This window comes from Emydura macquarii, unplaced genomic scaffold, assembly GCF_026122565.2.
Source record: "Emydura macquarii macquarii isolate MOO-44397 ecotype Brisbane River unplaced genomic scaffold, CSIRO-AGI_Emac_v2 contig_1230, whole genome shotgun sequence".
NCBI lineage: Eukaryota > Metazoa > Chordata > Testudines > Chelidae > Emydura > Emydura macquarii.
The window spans coordinates 8,390,690-8,413,697 of record NW_027131367.1 but is presented as its reverse complement, the minus strand read 5'-3'; the positions used below and the strand labels follow the sequence as shown (position 1 = coordinate 8,413,697).

The window sequence follows — 23,008 nt, the reverse complement described above, 5'->3', positions numbered from 1 at the left end:
GAGTACTTTAAAAAGGGTTCATCAGCCTACACTCTCAGATGAGGAAACAGACACATGCTCATTCGCAAGTAGGCAGTATGATCTAGTAGATAGGACCCAGGCTCTGGGTCAGGAGCCCTGGATTCTGTTTACAGCTTTGCCCCTCACTCAAGTACACACTGATATCCTTACATCCACTTACCTAACTGTAAAATGGGGATACTTCTCCACCTTTTTGTCTTCACTTTAAGATTTCTTGGGGTGAAGGTGGGAGGAGAGCAGAGTATCATTTAGAGGAAATGAGTAATTTTTAAATACAAAGGTGATCTGAGGTCAAGCTCTATCTAAGTTTAGCTTACACAACGCTGTAGGTATGAATGACATATTTTTCAACAGTTACTTAACTTTGAAATCTTTGTTTCAGCTCATGGAAGCTCTTAAAGAACAGGAGGAGATAAACTATAGATTGCGACAGTATATGGACAAGATCATTTTGGCCATCCTAGACCACAACCCATCTATCCTGGAAATAAAAAATTGAAGAAAAAGCAACTGCCTGATATTTCTGCACACGCCACTGGATCTAAACATCACTCTGATACTGTAAATGAATCTATAAATATATATATTGTGTGAGTGTGGGTGCGTGGGTATGTTTTATATGATGTCTGGTACACTTATCTGTGAGTCCTAAAATTGGCTTGATTTGTTTTTTCATGCACTTTCAATATCTGTGACAAGATCGCTACTGTATATTATAACATTGTAACTGGATCATGCTGTTTTAGATACTGGACATAATGACTCTACCTCTAGTTGTAATGATGAAATACAATGGAAACATAGATGTCTCCCCTCCCTTTAAGAACAAGAATTACTTTCTCATTCTTTCAGGAATGTGGGTACCCTCAAAAATTCAACATATCCAGGTTTGATTCCTGACTGGTGCTGACTACATCATTCTCTATTGAACTTAACTTTGCCAGAGCTTTTACTATTGCAACCACAAAGAGGTAAAAATAAACCTTTGGCAACATCTTTACCTTTTTAAAAAAACTAATATCTGTATGATGTGAAGGGGGGAGGAAAAAAAAGAGGATCACGCTGCAGAATTGTTAATAACCATGTAAAAACACCATCCACTTGTTTGCCACTATCAGCACAAAGTGCTTTTAATATTAAGTCCACATAAATTCAAGAGATTGCCAGTCTGTCTGTATGTGTGCATGTGAATGTATTGTGCTAGGATCCCTGTAGCGTTAAGGCATTGCAATGTATACCCTTATTTTCAGGGATTTGTCACTGGGCCATTAAAATTAATTCTGGAATTTTATTCCTCTGCATTTTATGGTTTCAGCTAGGGAACACATTCTATTTCTTTTCAATGTTTACTACCTGCATGCAAATCCACTTCATTTAAAAAAAACCAAACCACCTTTACCTGAACAATTAGTTAAATTCCCTTCCCCACTACCCAAGCACTCTGTTGCGCTCCCATGAGAGACAGAAAGAGAGCTGGGGGTGGGAGCAAGAGAGAGCGGTGGGGTCCTTATATAGTTTTGCAAATGGTTAATCCCTGATGTAAACTAATTGAACCTTTGGGAGGTTACAAGTAAAACGCAGACTTAAGACACCAGTAACAGGTAATGTGCAGTATATTCCAGCCCCAACCCCCTCCATTTCACAGGAGCTTATATTTGCCACCCAAATTACCCACCCCCCATGTTACATGCACACATGAATACACACATGCACACATTTATATGCTCTGAATCACGAAAATACATAAGCACTTGCTTAATTTTGAGCATATATTTAGGAGTTAAGGATATGCTTAATTGCATAAATGCTGTCCGGACTAGGGATAGGTTTAAATACAGCTTATGGGTCCATTTATTGCAGAATCAGAACCTTTTAACTAAAAATAAAGTAAAATCAAGCTGTGAAATCAGCTAGAAGTTAAATGTTATGAAATTTTATTCCAAGCACTAAACATATTTATTTAAAAAAAAGAATTTCACACACTTTAAACTTAAACAACCAAACAAAAAACCCCAACCCTTTGGTTCACACCAACTGGCACAAGTGGAGAAACTCTGGTCCATTTCTCTGTAATCAAGTATCTGACTTTCCCTAAGTGCATAGTGATGTTTTCCTGTTTATTTTAACATGCTCTGAGGAAATGGACTCGTTGCAGTAGATATGACTGATTTTCTGTAAATACTTGCTGTGGACAGTTTGTCTCTTACCTACCATTGTCTTTATGTATTTTTATTTGTGTATGTGATGCATGTCTTCCATAATCTGAATATCTAGAGCATGTATTCTGCTATTGATGTAAATATATATATATATATTTTTCTGCAGCTGCTTTATTCTTGCCTTCAGTGATATTTTATTGGAGTAACAGGCAGGTGTGGGGAAGCACTGAAAATAGGCTTTCCTGAAGGCAAGAAAATAAAATCAATTCAGTTATTTATTTGAATCAGTCACTTGTTAAGCTCTAGGGCCATGGAACTGAAACAAGGCTAATGATGAAAATGTAATTTTCGTTTTAGGCCTGGGCACACCATATAGGGCTCATCTGTATGTTTAACATTAAACACTTAAGGCTAGATTTTTAGCAAAGGAGATTAGGGAGAAGGTGTCTCTAAGACATCTCTTTGCTCCCCTGATTTTGGATCAGCCAAATGGCAAAACTGAGTCCACAATAACTACACTAAATCACACTGGTTCCAGCCGTAGGAGATCAGGCAGAGCATCATTTCCCCTCTCTCACACACACACACACACACACAGTCCCTACTTCCCCTATATGGGGGCTGGTGGGGCAATTGGTGGAGTTGAAACAGCTATGCCAGCTTAATTCTGCCCAAGGATGTCCCTGTAGTGGAAGGACCCTTAGCTGGGCTTCAGCATTGAACTTTCCACCTGCTTTGTGCTATCTCTTAGGCTGGGCTGGGGATCTGACCCTCTGCATAGACCTGAACTATCTTGTGTTTAAAATCATGTGAGCTGGCCCTAATTAACATTAAGGTGTGACCTAAGTTTAGGTGGCCGTTGAGCTTAACTACAACTAGCAGGTGCAATGCTAGACCTGATGGTCCTTATCTAGAAGCGTGCTAAGGGGTGTTTTTACCCTGTTCTAAAGCAATTAAATTTGCCAGGGTAGATGAAGTCACGTCTGTTTCAGCTTGGAAACTGTTTCTTTATGTAAATATTGTGGGAAATGCTCCGCTTTTCAAACATTTTTCTTTTAAATAGATGGGGTCCAACATTCAGAATTTTTTAGTATAACACTTAAAAAGCCTTTCTTAGGGCAGCACATTCCACTGATAGTTTGTTTGAGTAAAAAGTGAATAAGGGCGTCAGGTTTTGGTTAATGTTAAATTGGATATTTTAGAAACTGAAAGCCTGATCTGCTCTCCTGGAAGTCGATAGCAACACTTCTCTGGCATTCAGTGGATGCAGGATTGGGCCTGACATAATCAGGGTCCAACTCCCCACTGTGCAGAGAACTTACATAAGTGGTGAAAAGTCTGTTTCACTTGAGTTCTCACAATAGCGCTTGGGCCAGGCGTACCCACAGGTCAGTTTCATGCTGAGGGCTAGATTTTTAAGTGTTCAGCAGTTGAGCGGGGAGCTGCTGGCAGTTAAGAACTTGCAAATCTGTTCCTTGACCCATAGTGTTTGTGTGTGCTCTTAAGACAGTTGACTTAAATGGGTTTTGATTGCATTGAGGGCAGTTACAGTTCCACTCCTGAGGGGAATTGCTTTGTACGATAGTTTGCACATATTTATTTTTTTAATGTTAAGTTTCTTTATTCAGAAATAAAAGGTATTTTCTGTCAGGAGCCACTAGTCTAAAGAAAAACAAAAAAAAAAATCAGCAGTTCAGCAACTGAGGTCTAATGTTAGCTCTGCAGTAATGAAGGCCATGCATAAGACCAAGTTGTCTTTTGCACACAAGCCGTGGGACAAAAGAGGTTTTTCCAACGTGTGATGTAACGTCACATCAAGAACAAGGTGTCATTACCTTGACAGAGCTTTATGGGGAAACAACCTGCTGTTAGCATTTGAACAACAGGACCAGATTCTCTATGTCCAAGAACAGCTTTGGCAGGGGGGGAGAGGAGAGAGCCTGCTGTAGTTTCCTGCTGTGGCTGGCTTTCTGAGTCCGCTCCCAACCATCCACCCAGGGAAATGCAAGCAGTTTCTGCTGACTGCCTAGGTCAGGACCAAGGAGCTGGCCTGTATTTCACACACACAGCCTGAGCCTGCAAACATTCACGCACGTGTGTAACCACTGGCATGACTGTTCCTATTAAACTTGATGGAACTGTCACCAGAGTAAAATCACTGATGTGGGAGTCCATATGACTCAGCCAATCCAGGCATCTCTCTCATAAAAGCTACCATTAGGTGAGCCATGATTTTACCTTGCTGGGTAGATTTCAAACTCAGATAAAAATATTAATCCATCCAGTTTTGTAATATTACCTCTACGTTCTATTAATACCCAAATATATCCAACATTTCTATACTGAAATTGAGCTTTTTATTTAACTCTGTGACAGCCTAAATTCGAGCAGAGATACCATATCAGTATTTATCTGCTCCGTGAATGGAGCATGTTCTCGCTCTACTTCAGATCCTCAAGCTAAAGCAACATTCAGGTTAACCTAACTACAAAGGGGTTTTATGTGCAATGGAAAAAAACAGTTTACTTCTTGCCAGAAATTGCACTCAAATATTAAACACAGACTATTGTGGAAAATTAAATGATTTTTATTTATTTCAGAGTAGCTGAAGTCAACCCACAAAGCCTTTCTAACATCAGTTGTTACAGATTGAGTGCCAGTTCTCCAGCTGATGCATGTTAGTATTGATTGCAGTGGCATGTTGCAGATTTATACCAGCTGAGCTTCTGGCTCAGAAACTTTAATTTGTACTGACAAGTGAAGGAGAGGGAATATTCTTCATATCTTTTTTAATCATTTCAGTTTTGTTAGTTATGGACCTGAACCCTAGAGCTGGTTGAAAATTTTCTTTTTAAAAAATTGGTATTTATTGACAAACTTCCACATCCCCTCGCCCCCCAATTTTTTTTTCTCCTGAGAAGATCTGTAGGAGATAGGCAATAAAAAGTTAGACTAAAAAGACTTTTTCCAAGTTTTTTTTTTTTTTCTGGGGAGGTGAATTTAGGTTTTTTACAACCAGCTCTACAGAAGAAGGACTATAGTTTAATGAATCCACTTAGAATGCTAATGAGAGACGATGGTTCAAATTTCTGCGGGTATAAAGTGGTGTAGTACTGGTTTGTGCTAGTGGACCCCGGCAAAGAATTTGGCCGGTTAAGTCGGTAATTTAGGGGGCTGAGGCGCGTGCCCTGTAATAACACACTGACACAGCTGGGGAAGTGGGTTAATAAGACAAGTCAGTGTTCAATGTCCTCGCTGGCCTAGGCGTAGCAGTCTGCGATAAGTGTCAAGCATATTGGAATGTTAAAATAAATCAATACATTAACTTCTCAGATTTAAATGCCAGCAAGTACAAGGTTGTTTTCTTTTAAACAAGGAGGGAAAGAAACTTTCATTGTAGTGGTGTTTCCAAGACAGCCTGAATCAGGGGACCTGATCCAGCTCCCATTGAATCAATGGCAAGATGCCTGGTGAGTACCAAAGGTGCTGGATCAGACGTTGTGAACAGATATCTGATAGTTACTGGTGTGATACTGGTCATCTATGTATCTGCTGTCATTACTGTAGCTGTTCCAGGAAAGTCATCCAAAGGACATTGCAGTCACTGTGTACCACAACTAAATTGTAAGGTTAATGCTTCTACAGTGGCTGGAGTTTCTTACCTGTTGTGTAGGACGTATTGTTTTCATACTTTTAAATAGAGGATTATTGATCTCAAGAGCTATTTGCTGCTTGATGCATAGCAAGTTGGGAGGGGTAGAGGAATGTTAATGAAACTTTGTGTGCATATGTAGAGGCGGATATAGGTTATAGTTTGTATTAGGTTTGAATTCTGTAACCCTGAGGTACAACGTTACGTTCTGTCTATACAGGTTCTTTGGTGGGACACTGTTTATTTCTCTTATACTTTATGGAACCATGTGGGGTCAATTGAACACCTACAAATGAAACACTTTGATAACTTAACCAGAGTGTGTGTATGTAGGCACACAAGGTGACTGAACTGCATTGGGAGGGGGGGAGGTTCTTATCTAGCTGGGTTGATAGTCTTAGTCTGACTATTAGAGCTGGTCAAAAAAAAACCTGACAGACGCAGAAGAAAAAAAATCTTTTTTTTTTTTTTTTTTTTAAGATTAAAAAACCTTTTAAAAAATTTCTTCCATTCCCTCCCCACCCATTTCCTGTTTCCATTTTGCTACCAGGAAAGGAAGACAAAAGAGGGAACCAAATTATTTAAAATTTCAATTTTGAAAAATTAGCACATTTTTCTTCAAATTTCCCATAAAAAACTGGCCCTTTTTTAAAAATCTGCTCTGATGTTTACATTGTGCTCTTTTGTCTAATGGAGAGCTAGTCTGTGGTCATTCCGTTTTCTAAATTGGAGCGATCTGATCAAAAACTTACCAGGGGCAAATTCAAGTCTGGATGGCCGAGGGCCCTTAGCACAGATTTGTTTACCTACAGAACAAGGCAAGTTATTGATAGCTTGTGTATGTTAGTAGCAGCCTGTTTGAGGAGGTTTTTTGGTGTTGAATTACAGATCTTAGGAAAGGTGTGAGAATGACTTGAATCTCCTCTTTGGGGGCTGATCCTGTATTCCTTGGGCAGCCAAAACTCCCGTTGACTTGAGGTTTGGCTATCCAACAAATGCATCATTAGGTCCTCAAGATACAGGGGAGCAGTGCTTCAAGCTGCCTGCACTACCCAGCGTGTCTCAGCCCGGATACGGAGCACCCATTTCTGGGGCTGAGAAGATAGCATACAGAGACTGAAAATTCAAGTCTGTAATGTGGTGCTTTTGTGTGATGGGTCTTGTATCTGTGAGGTTTTTTTCCCCTCTGTTCCTACCACTGGCTTAGCTCTACATGTGATAGCAACATCAGAAACACTAATGTAGACTGGATGCTGGAGTTTGACCCATCATGATGCCCTACCCTGCTTAGAGGAGGGTTAGATGATACAGTACTTGAAAAACAAGCTGACCCCAATACCTTGTCTACATCCGAGCCCCACTGCTGCTATCACTGATGGAGGTGAACCAGCATTAGCAACAATAAGAGGAGATTTAGAGGGGAAAAAGCCTAATGTAGGTAAGGGCTTACTGGCCCTAGTTACATTGACTAAGGAAAGAGTATTAGCACAAGAGCTGGTCAAAACTAAAACCATAGGATGGGGGGACCCAAAATTTGCCAACATTTTTACTGATTTTTTTTTTTCCTTCAAATGTCCAATTGTTACCAATTCGAAAAAAAAATTTGACCAGCTCTTGTTAGTGGCTCTGTAGTGAACTGTGCTTTGGGTTAATGCAGAGGTGTTCGCTTAATTTTTTTGGCCAGCCTGAAGAGGGCCTCTGTAACTAATTAGGTAGGCAAATTTAATTTAGCTTTAATAGTTTTGATTATCAGTCTCGTTTGGATGGCTGGCACTCACTTTTGCAGATGGGAAGAACTGCCAGATGAGCATGAGACTTTTGACACTTAAAACATGCTCCAAAATAGTTTTGCGTAGCACACTGCTCTCACACGAGAGTAGAGATTGTACACTCAGCTCCCTTTTGCCTTAATAGCAAGAACTCTAGCTTTATTTCTTAGGTATAAATCTTTCTTTGGAAGGCGTCTGAACCTAAGAGCTTGTACGTGTAAGTAGAGTCAAATCTACTTAGGGTGCAATTTTGCAGTCCTGTCTTGGGCAAAACTGCCCAGTATGACCCATGATGTGAGTTGTGTATAGGCAAGCTTTTAAGAGAGCGGAGGAGAAACAATCATGTAGCAGTCATCCTGCTTATCAGTAGCTCATACCAATAGATTGGAAGGATAGTTGCTTTTATTGCATGATTTATTTATATATAAATACACCGAGAACTATATAGTGTAAAGCATTAAAGCATGATTGAGAATTATATTAAAGTGATTCTTGGTAGCCACAAGAAAGATAAGGTGTAGCACTTATCTCTCCAATGGACTTTGGATCATGCCCATAGTGCAGAGTAAATAACGAACTGCATGCAGGAAGAGTTATGCTTCCAAATGCCAATTCACATTTGCACTTGACTTACAAAAACCAGCCAGGCTACCCTTTAAGGGTTTATCTTGACTAGGATTTAAAGGGTGGTGGTAGAAGGGACCAGATAGCTAACTAACCTCTTCTAAAAGTCCGGGCAAGGCAGTGTATAATCTTAAATTGTGCTGAGTTGTTCAACATTGCGTATATTAAGGATACACACTGCCTTGTCTACGCTAGCCTTTTTGAATGGATTAGTCGCCACCATCAGACAAAACACGTTTAAATCCTAGAATAGATAAACCCTTAATGGGCCTTTCACAAGTAATGTGCCATTAATCTGTAGTTTGAGTCAGTAAAATCCATTGTGCTGTGTAATTTACTGTCAGTTGCTCCAGTAAACAGGAAAGTAACTTTTTAAACTGCATCTCACCATAGCAAATCCTATACCCACACCCATACCCCCGATCAGCTTGCTCCTCACTTTACCCTTTCACTGCCGCATGTGTCTGTCTGGGTGCTTATCTCATGGTATCAGAGTGCTTTAGGGTGCCCATTTCAAATGAATGGTGGATGATACACATGGTATGCTTCACATCAGTGAATTTTTAGGTATTTAAAACCTCCTGGGACTTTATTCACGTTCAGTACCAGGCTAATCCTAGCCACAGCTTTAGTATGGTTACTGAAGACTATGAAGGTCCCTTCTGCACTACATGGAGAATGTTGCCTTCAGTTGAATTCAGTTGAATCTTCAGTGTAGATGAGCCCTACACCAGTCCAGAGTGAGACTCTACTAAGACATTCCTCTAGCTTTTATCTCCCACTCTGCATAGCAACCTAGTTAAATGCAGTGATTAAACATGCATTTGCAAGGCATAGTCTCACCATATCACTTAGCCTAGCACCGGGTTCCTCACAGACAGATGCAGGTCATCTTATGTATGTCTGGGTTGCTGTATTTAAGGGCACCACACAGTGGAATTTCTTGTAGCACAGACCTGGCTGAAAATGTTACCTTGCATTCCTTCAAAATTGTGCTTTATTTTATTTTTTTTACCAAAAAATTGTCTTGCAGCTTTTTAACTGTAAAAATAATAGGTAACTGAACACGTAGTTTGAGAGGGGTTACTCTTTTTGCTGAACTTGAAGCATAGTGGAAAATACATATTAATAAAACTGGATGTCCTAGATATATTTCCTACACTTACTTTGAACTTACACATTTTATTTTTAACTGGCTGTTAGTGTCACTGCTGTAACCGTGGAGCTGTTGGCTTTCATGTTACCATTCATAGTGGATTGTGGGCCACTTACACTGTACGTCAGCCCTGTGAAGAAAGGGGTGGGTAGGGGTTCCCTCTGGGAACTGCAGAAGAGATCCCCTTGAGGTAGGCTGGCACTTAAATGGATCCGGTGTCCAGAAATCACCCCATAGAGAGACTGCAGTTATTGCACCCTACAGATTGGAACAATGATCCTGCATGACTGCACTGCTAATCCTGTTCTACCCAATATATACCCCACCTTGGCTCATACCCTGTGCAAAGCCCATTTACCCTGGCTTGGGGCGGGGAGGGGGAGAATTTCATCCCATATGAATACTTTAGTATGCTACAGAGCAGTAAATGTTGCACTTACAGTATGTTTAAATACTGGTATATTTTGAGAATTACTGTAAATTCTGTCATGGGAGCCATTTGTTTTGCTTTGTTGCACAGACTGTACTTATGTTTATTGCATGGTTATTTTTAGTACTTGTGCCTTTACTCACCTGCCTTGAGGGTACAGATTTTTTTCCACATTTGATCTGCTATTTTGGGCATATATATAAATAGATACTTTTTTGTTTGATATTCATATCTGCATTTTTCATATTCTATAAAGGTGTATATATAAAATAGACCAGATTTGTATTTCATGTGCCTCAATGGGATGTAAAAAAAATTACTCATTTTGTACAGGTTTTTTTTAGAAGCACTGTCATGTCCTAAACTACTTAGCAAATTAAATTTACAAATAATTAGCAATTCTCTTTTATTTTAGAAGCATCACATTGGTTGCATGGTATCTTTTGTAAAGTGATGTCTTACACACACACAAAAGCTCTAATCTACTGTGCTAGTGTTGTCATTTATTGTAAGACAAGTTGTGTCTTGTCCATTTCAGTGAATTCAAAAATAACTAACCTCTAACTAAACTTAGTTAGGTCTTATTTTGACAGTTATGGGTTTTATTCACTGTAGAGGCGATTGGTTTCCTTTTTCTTCAAATGGCCTGGAGACAAAATCTCTTTAAGAGAAGTTCCCATTTCAGGTCAATTTCAGTTTGAGTAGTTTTTGTGATTCATATTGCCAGCTGAACCCAAAAGCGAAACCAGCGTGCCTACTGATTCCCCCACTTTATCAAAGTTAAAATGCTTTGCAGCTCATCCTGCGATTCTTGGCTCTACTCTCTCATGTTGAGTGGGAATTTCTCCAAAGAGAGGGCTCCAGGATGAAAGGTGTTAGTTTGAAAAGGAATCAATCAATGATACAGTATGAGGATGTGCTACCTGAAGGGAAGATCTACACACGCTCTTTCAACCAATTTAAACTCTCACTTTCTACAGTGAGAGGAGTTCCCTGCTGTGAACACAGTTGTGCTGGTATAAAACAAGGTGCTTATGTGGGTTAGTTTATAGAAATAAGCTATACTGCTACACCACGATAGCCGCAACTGCACAGCGAGGTTACCCTGATTTGATTATGCTGGTTTCTAAATCAATATAGATAAAATGGTACAAAAGTTACAGAGAAAGGCTCTAAGGGGCTCACCCTGCATTGCCCCTTTACAGCAACGTTTCTCCCCTGAACTTTCACATTGACCACAAAGCTGCTGTGTGCTGTTTGTGGGCTTGGGCCTGACTCACTAAAGTCAATGGTAAAGCTCCCATTGGCTTCAGTGGGGAGCCCTTAATCCAAAACGTGAAGAATTTGATGGACGGACGACTCCAATTGGCTTTGGATCAGGTCCGAAACACACTAGAGCATGACCATAGTACTAATACATCCAGGATTTCAAAGCACTTTACAGAGATGGATGAATATCATTTAACTGCATCTTACAGATGGGGAACTAAGGTGCAGTCCTAGTCTTCATCCTTGGACTGTTGCAGACCCAGGAGCAGAACCAAGGCCTCCTGTCTCTTAGTCCTTCTCCACTGGGCCACAGAATCAGAAACTAGAGTAGGAAGTGTCCTAGGAGAGAGAACCCAATTTATCTCTTTGGCCAGCCAGGGACCTGATCTTGAAAGTGTCCTCAGCGTCCAGCAATTTCATCTAATGCCGCTCAGAAGGCTATTTGGAATTTGAGGGTGCTCATCCCCTTTAACGATCAGGCCCCTGAAACATGTATTTTCTAGTGGTTTGTCCATATCCAGAATCCATCATCATCTCTTAGCAATACAGTGAAAACACATCATGGCACCTTGCAAAAAGAACCCTAAGTAGCTACAGTTTGCGAGTACCACATTCCAATTCCCACAGTGCAGAAGTTGTAAATGAATCTGTTGCCCGCTTCACAGACCCGTAGATTGTAAAACTGCTTTGGGGAGGGGATGATTTTCGAATTTCAAAGATTGTTTGGTGTGAACCCTAACAAAACCCATCACCTTACTACTGAAACAGACCAGAAATGGGTAACCTACTAAAATGGCATATGATGGTTTTTAATATCACCCTCTTAATTACAACACAAGTGGTATAAATATTGTTGCAGTGTGTCACCAGATCACTTTCAATGTATTTTCTTGTGATATATTTTATTGGGGGGGGAAGCTATTCTTGGTCATGCTGATCATTACAGGTAGCTGTAATGTTGTACAAACAGATGTGTAAATAAATTATTTGCTTTTCCTGCATGACTAAAAGACCTTGTCTTTAGTGGGGAGTGACTAACCTAACTTTCTCTTTGCCACAAGTCCCAATTACACATTGCATATTTCAGATCACTCTAAACTTTTAACTCTGTCCTTTGAATTTAAACAGAGGACAAGATTTGAAGATCCCTCAATTACACATAGGCCAGCCCCATTCACTTCAGTATTGTTGAATGACTGTCACTGGGGGATCAATTTGGCTCAGCGCATTCTTTACCTGACGCACTTATATTGAGACGCCAGGAGTTTGTAGGATACATGATGTTAATGCTTTGTGGGAGTGATCTTTTCAGTCCTCCAAGCACAGCACTCCTCTTTTAACTCAAGGGGAGCACAGTTTGCAGGATCAGGGGCCAGCACGTTCAGCTGACTCCAGTATGGATCATTTACTGACCCACATGGTTAATTGGTACATGTTTTGATCCCTTAATATTTTGGGGGCAGGGGCTGCACAATTCACAAGTATGTTACAGTAAATCTAAAGATTGAGTAGTTACAGTAGCTATAAGGCATCAGATGGGGCCATGTGCATATATTAGATGAGTTGCAGTGCATCTCTCTCATTTTGTGACAATGTTATTCAACCCCTCTATTGACCAGCTGGAAGTCATTTAGCTGCGGAAGTAGTTTACTATATGTATGGACTATATAAGCTGAGGCATATTTACCTCCATCCACATTTACCTCGCAACAGAGAGAAGGCTTTGTTGCTGTCAGCCCTACCGGCAACACTTCTACTCTTCAACGTGACTGGTGAAGTAACAACATTTAGCTTGTGTCCACACAGTGACTGTTTTCCCATCACACTGTCGTTTGTAGAGATGTGTTCTCAGGAAATGTGAGCATCTCTGCCCAGCAGTGACACGAGGGGATGGAATTCCTTAGAGACACACAGCCTCAGCCGCACATCATAAGGCGATGCCTGCTGGGGAGTCATAGCCCCGTTATAGGAAGAGCAGCAGGCTGAATGAGCTCTGTGCCTACCTAGGCATATAGCTGGTTATTGATACTGAGTAGAACCACGTTGTGTCTAGACACAAATCATGCAGAGAGCCAGCTGTGCCAGTAATTAGTTACAATGGCAGTTAAAGGTCAATGTGTGGACAGGGCCCAAAGTTAAAGCCTATGCTACTGCCCCGGTTTTACCACCAGCTTCCCTTACCAAGCTGGAGAAGAATTTTCGTTATCCAGTTACTAGCATAGACAGAGCTTGATGCACCAGATGCAACAAGAAACCGCCTCCAGAATAACTCAAGCACACCCTTCCAATCCCCCTACCTAAATGCTGCTGCTGTTTTGAATCCAGTCACTTCTAATGCACTGGAGTTTGTCAGCCTCGTTGTTCACCAGGCACTGGTCCGCTGCTAAGCTCTGGAGTTCATCTGTACTTCCAGAGAGCAGTAGAGACTCCTGTGTAGCCAGTAGACGACTGAGCCTATCAGCTACAAATGAAGATATTTGCTGCTGCGTAAAGTCCACGTCGTACTTTGTGGAAATGGCTCCTGCCAAGCCACTGCAAGAGGAATTCTCACGTCTCGCAAAACTCTTGGCAGGCTGAAAACACTCTGGGAGAACTTCAGGACAGCCTCTCACGTTTGCAAAGACTGTCTCACAATGCCCAGAAGGAGCCAACAAATACTATTTGTCACACTATAGTCAGAGTCGTGCATGCAGCAAAGGGAAGAAGCGCAGGAGACTCAGCAATCCATTAAAGAGGGTGTTTTAGTTTTAAGATGCCAGAGGAAGCATGAAATTAAACTCACGACATTCTAGAAGTAATTTAATAAGAATTAACATGCCCTTATAAATCCCCTAATTGAGAAAAGCCTTCTCCCACCACTAAGTGAAATCTACCAGCTCAGAGGACTACAGTAAGCTCCTAAAACTACAGCAGTTCCAGGCTAAAACAAATTTCTGAGTCATACAAGAGCGCCAAGATAGAATGAACTTCCACTTATGCTGCACTCCAAAACTGAACTGAGCATCTCCAGGTTAGCCTGAGCCCCCCCAGGGAAATAAGGCTTTTAAGGATGGAGGAGGCCCAATGGTCTCTTAGCTCCACCCCTAATAGATTCTGACCCAGCAGCCCCTTCCCGGTAACAGACAATGGAATCTCACAGCTGGCTGCAAGCACTGGAGTCTCTTCTAGCACCCAGGCAACTCCATCCACATGTTATCCTAAAGGTAAAAACATCAAAGACTTTAATCTGTCAGGAGCTGAGTCATTCAAAATAGGAAAAGAGAAACCAACCTTGTAGATGGGTTCCGTGGGGCTCTCTCTGGGACTAATTAAAGAATGCTAACTCAGATTGTATATATTGCCCATTTAGCCCTTTCCTGAGCCAGTCCCAGAGGCCTCCATCTAGCCTGACAGATTCCAGAACAGAGCGACTTGTAATTCACTTCATATGAGATGAGGCAGTGTGAATATAAGCATTTACAAAACAGCACCCGTTAGCAGCACCCAGGGGAAACCTGTGGCGAATCCAAAAGTGATGAAAAGCAGTAGCAAGATGTTCTAGTCATGCTGTATATAAACCTCTACGATTGCAAAAGCCCTCAGGAACTGTTACACCAGTGCCTGCTGCTAGTGCATGTGCCATTCCAACTCTTTGTCGTGCATCTTACAATGCTGGCAACCTGACGTGATCAGGGCAAACAGACAGTCTTAGCTTCTGAGATTTATTCCACTGCAAAGGTCAGACTAAGTCGTGTGCCCATTTTACTAGCGAATGTGGCTGGAGGATATACAGGCTGGGGCAAGGCTGCTGCAGCACACACCCAGCTCCAATAATCTTTCGCAGCTCAAAGTTTTGCTTCTGATCTGAGCAGCACAGCTTCAGTAGCGCCCCTTGGGCTTGATTTGCAATTGCCCTGCACCTTCTGGCACTTGCACTGGTGCAAAGTGGGGGGTTGAATGATTTGGTAGCATTTTACACTTGCTTTACTCTAATTTAAATGACTTTGTGGGGTGCCAGGGCCTGGCGAATTAGGCCTCTTATCTAGCAGTTAAGATTTTAATCAGATTGTCTGACTAGAGTCTTGGCAGGGCCGGATTAACTCTCCTGTGGGCCCGGGGCTATTAGATTGTGTGGGGCCCCGTGTATCCAAGTCTTGTTCCTAATTTAAAACAAAATGCTCACAATTATGGCGTTGAGGCTATTAACTAACGCTAATACTAAACTTGCCTTTGAATTAACATAAAGCTGTTCCGTGGTTACATTTCAGTCTTAAAACATGTAGAACAGGGGCTGGCAACCGAGGGCACACAAGATGACTTTAAGCGGCACTCACGCACGGTGGGCCCACGTCACGTGGGAGAGGGGCGGGGCCGGGAATGGGGAGAGGCCGCCACACAGCGCTGCTTGGGGCCGCGACGGCTCTTGGCCAGGGCGGTGGGCCCACGGAACATGGGAAAGGGGTGGGGATTTAGTTTTGCGAGCCCCCCCCTCCCCCCTTAGCCCGAGGCTCTGGGCTGCAGTCCCTAAAGCCCCCCACGTTAATCCGGCCTTGCCAACGGGGTGCAAATAGGAAAAAAAGAAACTATTTATAAATACCAAGTGATCACAAAAAAAAATCTTGCAAGCGATTTTTTTTTTTTAAAGTTGCTGAGCCCGGTTATTTTCTGAAGAGCTGTGTTGCTAACGAGGCAGCAGGCAGATTTTTAATACAATGTGCACCCTTTTACAATACTGCGCCTTACAATCGCCTGACAGCATTTCTCCTTACAAGTGCATTCGTTCTCAGAACTAGAGCAAAGATGGCTTATGAATAATCCATAGAGCTATCTACGTACCTGTTATTGTCTCAGGCTTCCCTTGTCTCCTAGTCTCCCTATAATATGAAATTTTGGATGTAAAGCTTCATAATAGTAGGCTCAAAGGAAACACCAGCTGTGTATGCTAAACTCATTTCACAAAAGAGATGTGAGGTGATTTTGTTCCCAAAACACTACAGTGGGTCAGGCTAACAGGCTTTAGTCAGTTAGGTTCATTACCCGGCTGCATAAAAACATCACTTGCTAGGAAAATCAAACAGCTATTACATCTGGGGGACCTGTGTGTGAGTTCAGTGTGCCAATAGCACAGCAATAGTGGAATAACAAATCACATTTCTTCGCTATGCTGTGCATAGGATCTTTAATCCAAAGCCTTCAGCTTCGCTTTACAAACAGGAATTCAATCTTGCAACAAGCACCCCTGTGAGGTGGGCTTTATCTAACTCCATTTCACAGATGAAGACACTGAGGCAAGACAGAAGTTAAGGGCCTTTCAGGAGCAGAGCTGGGAAAACAACTGGTGAGTCTTGAGTGTAAGCCTGGATGGTGCCACCTAGAGCTTTTCTAAAAGGAGACACACGGCCGATGGAACCAGTAGGCGAGTGTACGGGTCAATTCTTGCAGTTTGCCAGGGAGGGCTCTAATCTGGCTGTATTGTCTTGGCATTCATATTGCATTCATCCCGGTGGTGTCATAGGATCTAATGCTTTCGGTTGCTTTAATCTGCTGTTCTTGCTGGCCCATCTAATAACTTGTCACCAAAATTCGGTTGTAAGGAAGGCTGGGATCTGCTCATTCCCTCCCTTAAACGTTAGTTGCCATAGTAAATGCAAGAGGTACCATTCCAGCCAGCATAAATCAGAGCATGGGTGCCAGGTTGGTATAATTTTTGATGGTGCCCAGAATGGGTCCACGTCCTGCCCCCCACATCCGTCTTGTAAGCCCCTTGGGGGGGGAGGGTGATGGCTGGGACCACATGAGAGAGGGGTGGGGTTGGAAGGGGGTGGCTGCCGCGCTGCTTGGGGCAGGAGTGGCTCCTGGCTAGGGCACTGGACCCATGTGGGAAAGGGGCAGGGAGAAGGGGTGGGACTGGGAGGGGGAGCGGCCAGTGCGCTACTTGGGGGCAGGGCCGGGGGCCCACGTTCCAGAATATTGGTGGAGCATGGGCCCCATATAACTCGCTGCCTGTGAGTCAGAGTAGACCTGTGTTTAGAACCAGCTGACCCTAGGCTCAGCAGAAGCAGCAAGAAGGTTTAGGGCATGAGTTTTGAGTATTTCAGGCTTAAGCTTCATTATGTTTTATTCTATAACCTGGCCATTTAATATTCATTTGGTTAAAAAACCCCATAAGGATGATAAAGTCTGTTACATAATGAGCAGGCATACGGACATCATGCCTTACCATTTTTTTCATAATGCTGTGACTATGACACTTAGTTTGTAACCATAATGACCCAGGGATACAGTATTTTTATGAAGCTGGGGATATATTTTTTGGTGCCGGGAAAAATGGCACAATAGCCAGATTACAAAACAGATGCAGTCCTCCTAAGAATGCTGCCGAGTGGTTAATTAGGCTCTGGTACACATTATTCAATAGCAGCTGAACGTCTGTATTTATGTCAAACTCTTACCCTGTTGCGTTTTGCACAGGTTATGCCAATAAATTGCCCAATGTGCGTCATGAAATAGATTGATCTCTTTAGGACTGTTTGACCTTTCTAAATGTGGTTTGATTAAAAAACAACATTAAAGGTCGACCATTAATCATTAAAGGTCACGACAGTGGAATTCTGTCAGTAGCAAACTATCCCCCATTGCACCTCAGCAAATTGTCTAGCGTGGCAGAGAAACACCCTAGGCCTGAATTCTACCCAACTGACATTTACACAAACAAAAGCTATCATCACATTACAAACAAAGCACTAGCCATTATAAAGGGTTCAAAATAGTTCATTTGTAACAGAGAAACATGCTTCTCATCCTCAGAGCCAATGGGGCAATTTTCTTTCATTATGCAAAAAAAAAATGGTTCTTAAATGAGTGCATTAAATATTTACCATTAAAATTCATGGTCTCACTACCACACCTCTCTGAAATAGGAAGGCTGTCGTGAATGCAGTCAACTAAGCTCCAATAAGCACTGCTGGAAAAGTTAGACAAACTAGATCAAACTTTAATGTGCCGTTAAATATTATTCCAGCAGGTGGCACCATAGATCTCTGTATACATTGTTAAAAACAGAGGGAAGAGAAGTGGCAGAGGAAGACCAAAGGCAGGGAAGCGAATTTTGAAATCTGGGCTTAGGATGTGGTAAGCACCTTGTTAAAACACTGCTGTCTCCAGTGTGCCAGATGCGTCAGAGAAAGGAGAAAAACAATGCAGCCAAATAATTGTGAGGCCTGGACCATGTAGTCGCTGTGTATATAATCCATCTAGTCATGAAGGGGAGCAGGGACTGTGCTGTTCTGGACTGCAGCCAGTGCTCGTTTGCCACCCTAGGACTGAGCTTTTGACCTTTCTTAGCATGAGAGCTATTTATTACCAGAGCGCAGGGTGGCAAGGTACAGGATACTGAAAGGTGGGTTTTATTTGTGCTGATGTATTAAGTGAAGATTCAGGGAGTGAGATATTGGGTGAGGGAGCAGCCCTCGTTCATATACATATCATGGCGCTATTCCCAGGCAACACAGCCCGCTCTGGAAAATAGGAGCCCCTCAGCTTGTTCTCTGCCAGGTAACATAGGGCGCTGGTTATATGCAGGTGAGCATTTACCCGAATCTTTAGCTAGGCCCAGAGCTGCTGCTTATGCAGGATTCAGCCTGTTTGGTCCTCTGTTTCCAAACATCTCGAGGCTGTTCTTTCACTTGCAACTTGCCAAGAGTCCTGTAATATATTCATCCCAAGCCAGGCTGCACTTCTCCCTCTGCCTGCTCATTATTTGAGTGGGTTATGCCACTCCTTTAACAGATGTAGACCTCCTTGTGTACGGGACACAAGGCATTGCATAAACTGCAAAGAAAATGCTGCTGAATAAAAGTCATCCTGACTGCAAAAATGCACATATTGTGGAGCCTGTCTGAAAAAGCTGCACTAGTTTGTAATAGTGCAGAGCTCTGTATTTCTGTCCTGATTTACGTGTCTATCACCAAAGCTTTGTTATCCCTAACAGATTTGACTATGATTGGTGGATAGCATATTAGTTAGTTACCTGTTACATACCCATCAGTACCTAAATACACAAAATTCCTAATGCAAGTGGAGCTGTTCTCTTGGAAGGTGATTTGCAACCTTCTTTTATATGAAAACCAAACTTTTGTATTTAACAAAGCAATGTTCAACTTTCCAAGCCAGCTAGTTGTTGGGCTGAAGTTCTAAAACAAAGTCACTGTCTTTATTCAATTATCCAAAGCGGTTCAAATAAGACAGAACAGATGCATGGATACAAATTGACATATACATAATAGAAAGTTAGATAGATTAAACTGTGTGATATAAAAATGTTCTGCTTTAATTATACTATTTTCAGGAGGAAGACATCAGCTACTAAAAGCCAGGTAAGGTGTATCAATTTAAAGACAGGAAGCCCAAAAGAGTTATTTCAGTGCAAAGGTACATCACATGGCAAAACTACCCAGTCCAAATTCTCCCCTAAAACAAGATATAGGGTGAAATCACAACTGATTCGCTCTGTGGGGTCTGACCCTACATTAGCCACAAGACTAGACATTTAGTGGATGGAAACCTAATGTGGTAGTTGTTATTGCTATTATTATTGCATTGTATTTTATTAGAGAATGAATAATAATGGGATCAAACTAAAAACATGAATTTTCAGGCTGACTGTAAGGTAATACTCCCAACACAGAGTTATGTTAGACTGCAGGATATTCTCCCAAAAGAAGTGCGGGAAATCCAATTTCTTGGGATGTTTAAGTTAGACTGGACGCTGTGCTGACACAAACTGTACAGCCCCAAACACTCCTGCAGTGGGAGCGTGGTCTGATCTTTCATGGTATTTTCCGGTATGTGCATTTAACACTCATGCAAGGTCTCAAATTGGCAGCTGTGGAAAACAGCCCCAGCTTTGCAACGTGTCTACTACTTCTCTCCCCCCCCCACCCCCAAGGAATTCATTGTACCTCAGAGCCCTGAAACAGCACCCCTGCCTTCAATCATTGCTGTGCACCCTAGATTTGAATCTGTGATTGAGGCATACAAACCACCCCAACCCCTGTCCATTCCACTGCACCTTTCCACTTCTTGCTAGAGCGTTCCCTTGCTTTCCATAGGGAAATTAGCAATGTACAGGTGTCAGCCCTGAAAATGTTGCAGCTGTAAAAAATGGGAAAAGTAACAATAGGAAGGGACAGAAGGGCACTTGAAGAAACAGTTCATTGCCCGTGCTTTTCTCACTAATGAAGATCTTCTTGTGCATGGGGGACGCGGGAGCAGAAAGCTCTGCGTGAATACTACAGAAGGCTAGGTACAGTATTCATTCACCAAAGATGCTAGTAGACGGAGAAGGGAATAAGGCCCCTTCCGGAGCGGAAAGGTTACATTTGGAAGATCAATGATGTCATTAGGCCAGTTTTCCCCACAGAACATCTTCCATTGTTTTGTGGATCTAGTTTTAAATGTCCCATGAAGTGTTGCCAACGCTCATGATTTTTACCCCGAAGCTTACACTCTGTGGTGGTGGTTTGACATTCCCAGTCCTGGGGTTGCATGAAAAACTCCAGCTTTCACTTTCATTTTTTAAAGTAAGTTTCTAACCCTTCTGGTTCCAGAGAAAAGGCTTGAAAATGGGCCCTGGATGGAACCCTCGGCCTCAAATAGAAAGAAATCCAGAGCATTGTTTTAAAAATCTCAAGCTTTTTAAACGAATCTCCTGCTTTCTGGATACCTGGGGTTACCGAGATTGCAGCGGGTCTCCTGCCACTCCCTTAGGAGAACACCTCGCACTTTCAGAAGTTTCACTTCCTGCCATTTAATATCGTTTCCCCATTGCTACTTGCATCCCCACATGCCAGGCCAAGTCATTGCTCTCCCGCCTTGGTGCAGACACCACCCTTCACGCCCTGCAGACTCCTCTCGGCCCTTCCCCTCCCTCGCTTTAATCCCGGCAGAGCCTCCTTCGTTATGAGCCCTTTCCTTGCGTGAGTCGGGCCCTGCTCGGTTTTGAGGCTCTCCTCTGAAGCCCTTCCAAGTCTGTCCGCGTGCGGGGCCCGGCCCGCTCCAGAGCTAAATGCAAGTGCCGCAAAGGGCAGGGATGGCTGGGTAAGGACCTGCTCCAGAGAAGTGGGGGAGGGAAAGCGAGCTGCGCTCTAAGACAGGCACAGCCGGGACAGCCTCGGGGCCAGCACGTGACGGGGATAAGGTTTCTCTCGCTGTCTTCTCTTCCTCTCCCTTTTTTTTGTTTAAATCCGGGGTAGGAGGGGCTGCTTCTCTGTCCCTAGGGTGCGTTGCCTGGCTGAGGGCTGAAAGCTCCTTCCAAAATGAGGCCTACATTGCACGGTGCATTGCACGAGCCCTGGAAGATTGTCCCTGGTTTGGCAACTGCTTATTTGGCGAGCGGAGGGAAAAAACGGGTTATATCCCGGTGCGGAGAGGTGCATTCATTACACGGCGCCCTGAGATGCCCCCTCCGCGTTGGGGCGATGGAGATGCATACGAGGCTTGCAGCTTAATTTACATGGTTGCAACCACTTCTCCTGAATGCCGGGGGAGAGTAGGGTGCTGCGTGCCTGAAACTTGGAAGCGGGGCTACTGTGATGCAACTTGCAACCGCTGCTCTTTTCTGCGTGCGGAGGGTTGCAGCCGGGAGATGGGGGAGGACACGTTGCGCCCCCTACACACGTTCTCGAGAGGATGAGAGGGGTTCATATCCCTTGAAAGTTTGGCCCTGGTCGCTTTGCAATTCTGGCGGGTTTTTCAGAGGCTGAGGCGGGGGGGAGGCAAATTGCAGCACAGCGGGGAGAGTAGTTGGTTTGGCGAATTCCCAGGTACGTTGCAGTGTCTGCGGCTGCTGGGTTGCGTGCATTGAGGCCTGGACTGCTCCTCGCAGCTTTCTAGCTACTAGAGATTTTGGGGTCATGGGGAAGGAGTGCATTACAGGGGCGGGAGGAGGTGTGCACTTTGCACACAGGAGTTCTGCGCAAGTTCGTCTGTGTGGCCGCTTTGCAGCCGCTGGCTTTTGCTTTAGTTGTAGTGGGGAAAGGAGTTGTAGTGGAAGAGAAAGGGGGAGCGCGGGGTATCGCGGTCCTCCCTTCACGCTAGGGACAGGGATCCTGAAATATCCTTCTTGCCTGCTACTGAACTGCTGGTGCTTGGGGGAACTGCACGGAAGGAGGGGTGCAGGCAGCATGAACGGCCTGGTGCGTTGCATTACAATCCACCCGCTCCTTCCCCTCCGTCAGGCTGTCTTACATGCACAAGGCCCGGAAAGTTTAGCTGTGGCTGCTTTTGGAGCTGTCGGGGTTTGGCTGCTGGCTGGAGAGGGCGGGTGCGCTGTCCTCCGCGCGGCCGGCGGCGGATAGAAGGTTGGGCCAAGCGCCTGGAACGCAGCCAGGGCAGACAGAACGTTGGGCCGGGCGGATGGAACGCGATCAGGGCAGATAGAACGCTCGCCCGGGCGGATGGAACGCGGGCCCGGGATTGCTGGCTGCCGCCTTCCACTGGCTGCTTTCGCCTGCTGCTAGCCCGTCAGGCGCGGTGGCCAAGTGGTAAGGCGTCGGTCTCGTAAACCGAAGATCGCGGGTTCGAACCCCGTCCGTGCCTGAAATGGAAGTGTAGCGCCGGGGCTGGCCTGGCAGGGGAGCCTGGCTCCTTCTCATACAGCCTCATTTTATTTTTCAGCCTCTGCTGCGTTTATTGAGAGACACACACAAAGGGGGCCCAGGCTGCAGCGCCGAGGGGACCGTGTACCCTCCCCCTGCTCCTCCCCGGGGAGGTGCTACTGCATGCACCGGGCCCTGGCTGGCGCCGCCGCACAAAGGAGCACGCTCCGGTCCGCACGGAGTCGGACTGTCCCTCCAGACTGCGGGGGGTCGGATGCGCAGCAACTCACTGCCGGAGGAGCGCTGGAAGGGGGTGGGATTGTGTGCGCTTTGCAGACCTCTCCGAGCAGCG

General features: G+C 43.8%; 1 protein-coding gene and 1 non-coding gene across 6 annotated transcripts in view; both read left to right on the top strand.

Annotated features, from left to right (window-relative positions):
* RAB11FIP4 (RAB11 family interacting protein 4) overlaps window positions 1-12,090 on the top strand; it is a 182,273-nt gene extending 170,183 nt beyond the window's left edge. For 4 of the 5 annotated variants that reach the window (XM_067547407.1, XM_067547409.1, XM_067547408.1 and 1 more), the window contains one exon: window positions 404-12,090. In XM_067547407.1, the coding sequence (XP_067403508.1) occupies window positions 404-520 (117 nt within the window). In that variant the 3' untranslated portion in view covers window positions 521-12,090. The remainder of the gene's footprint in view (window positions 1-403) is intronic. The other variant, XR_010919560.1, reaches the window with a different exon arrangement.
* Window positions 12,091-22,585: 10,495 nt separating this feature from the next.
* On the top strand, window positions 22,586-22,657 carry TRNAT-CGU (transfer RNA threonine (anticodon CGU)). The gene has a single exon. It is a non-coding gene; the product is annotated as a tRNA-Thr (tRNA).
* The last annotated feature ends 351 nt before the right edge of the window (window positions 22,658-23,008 follow it).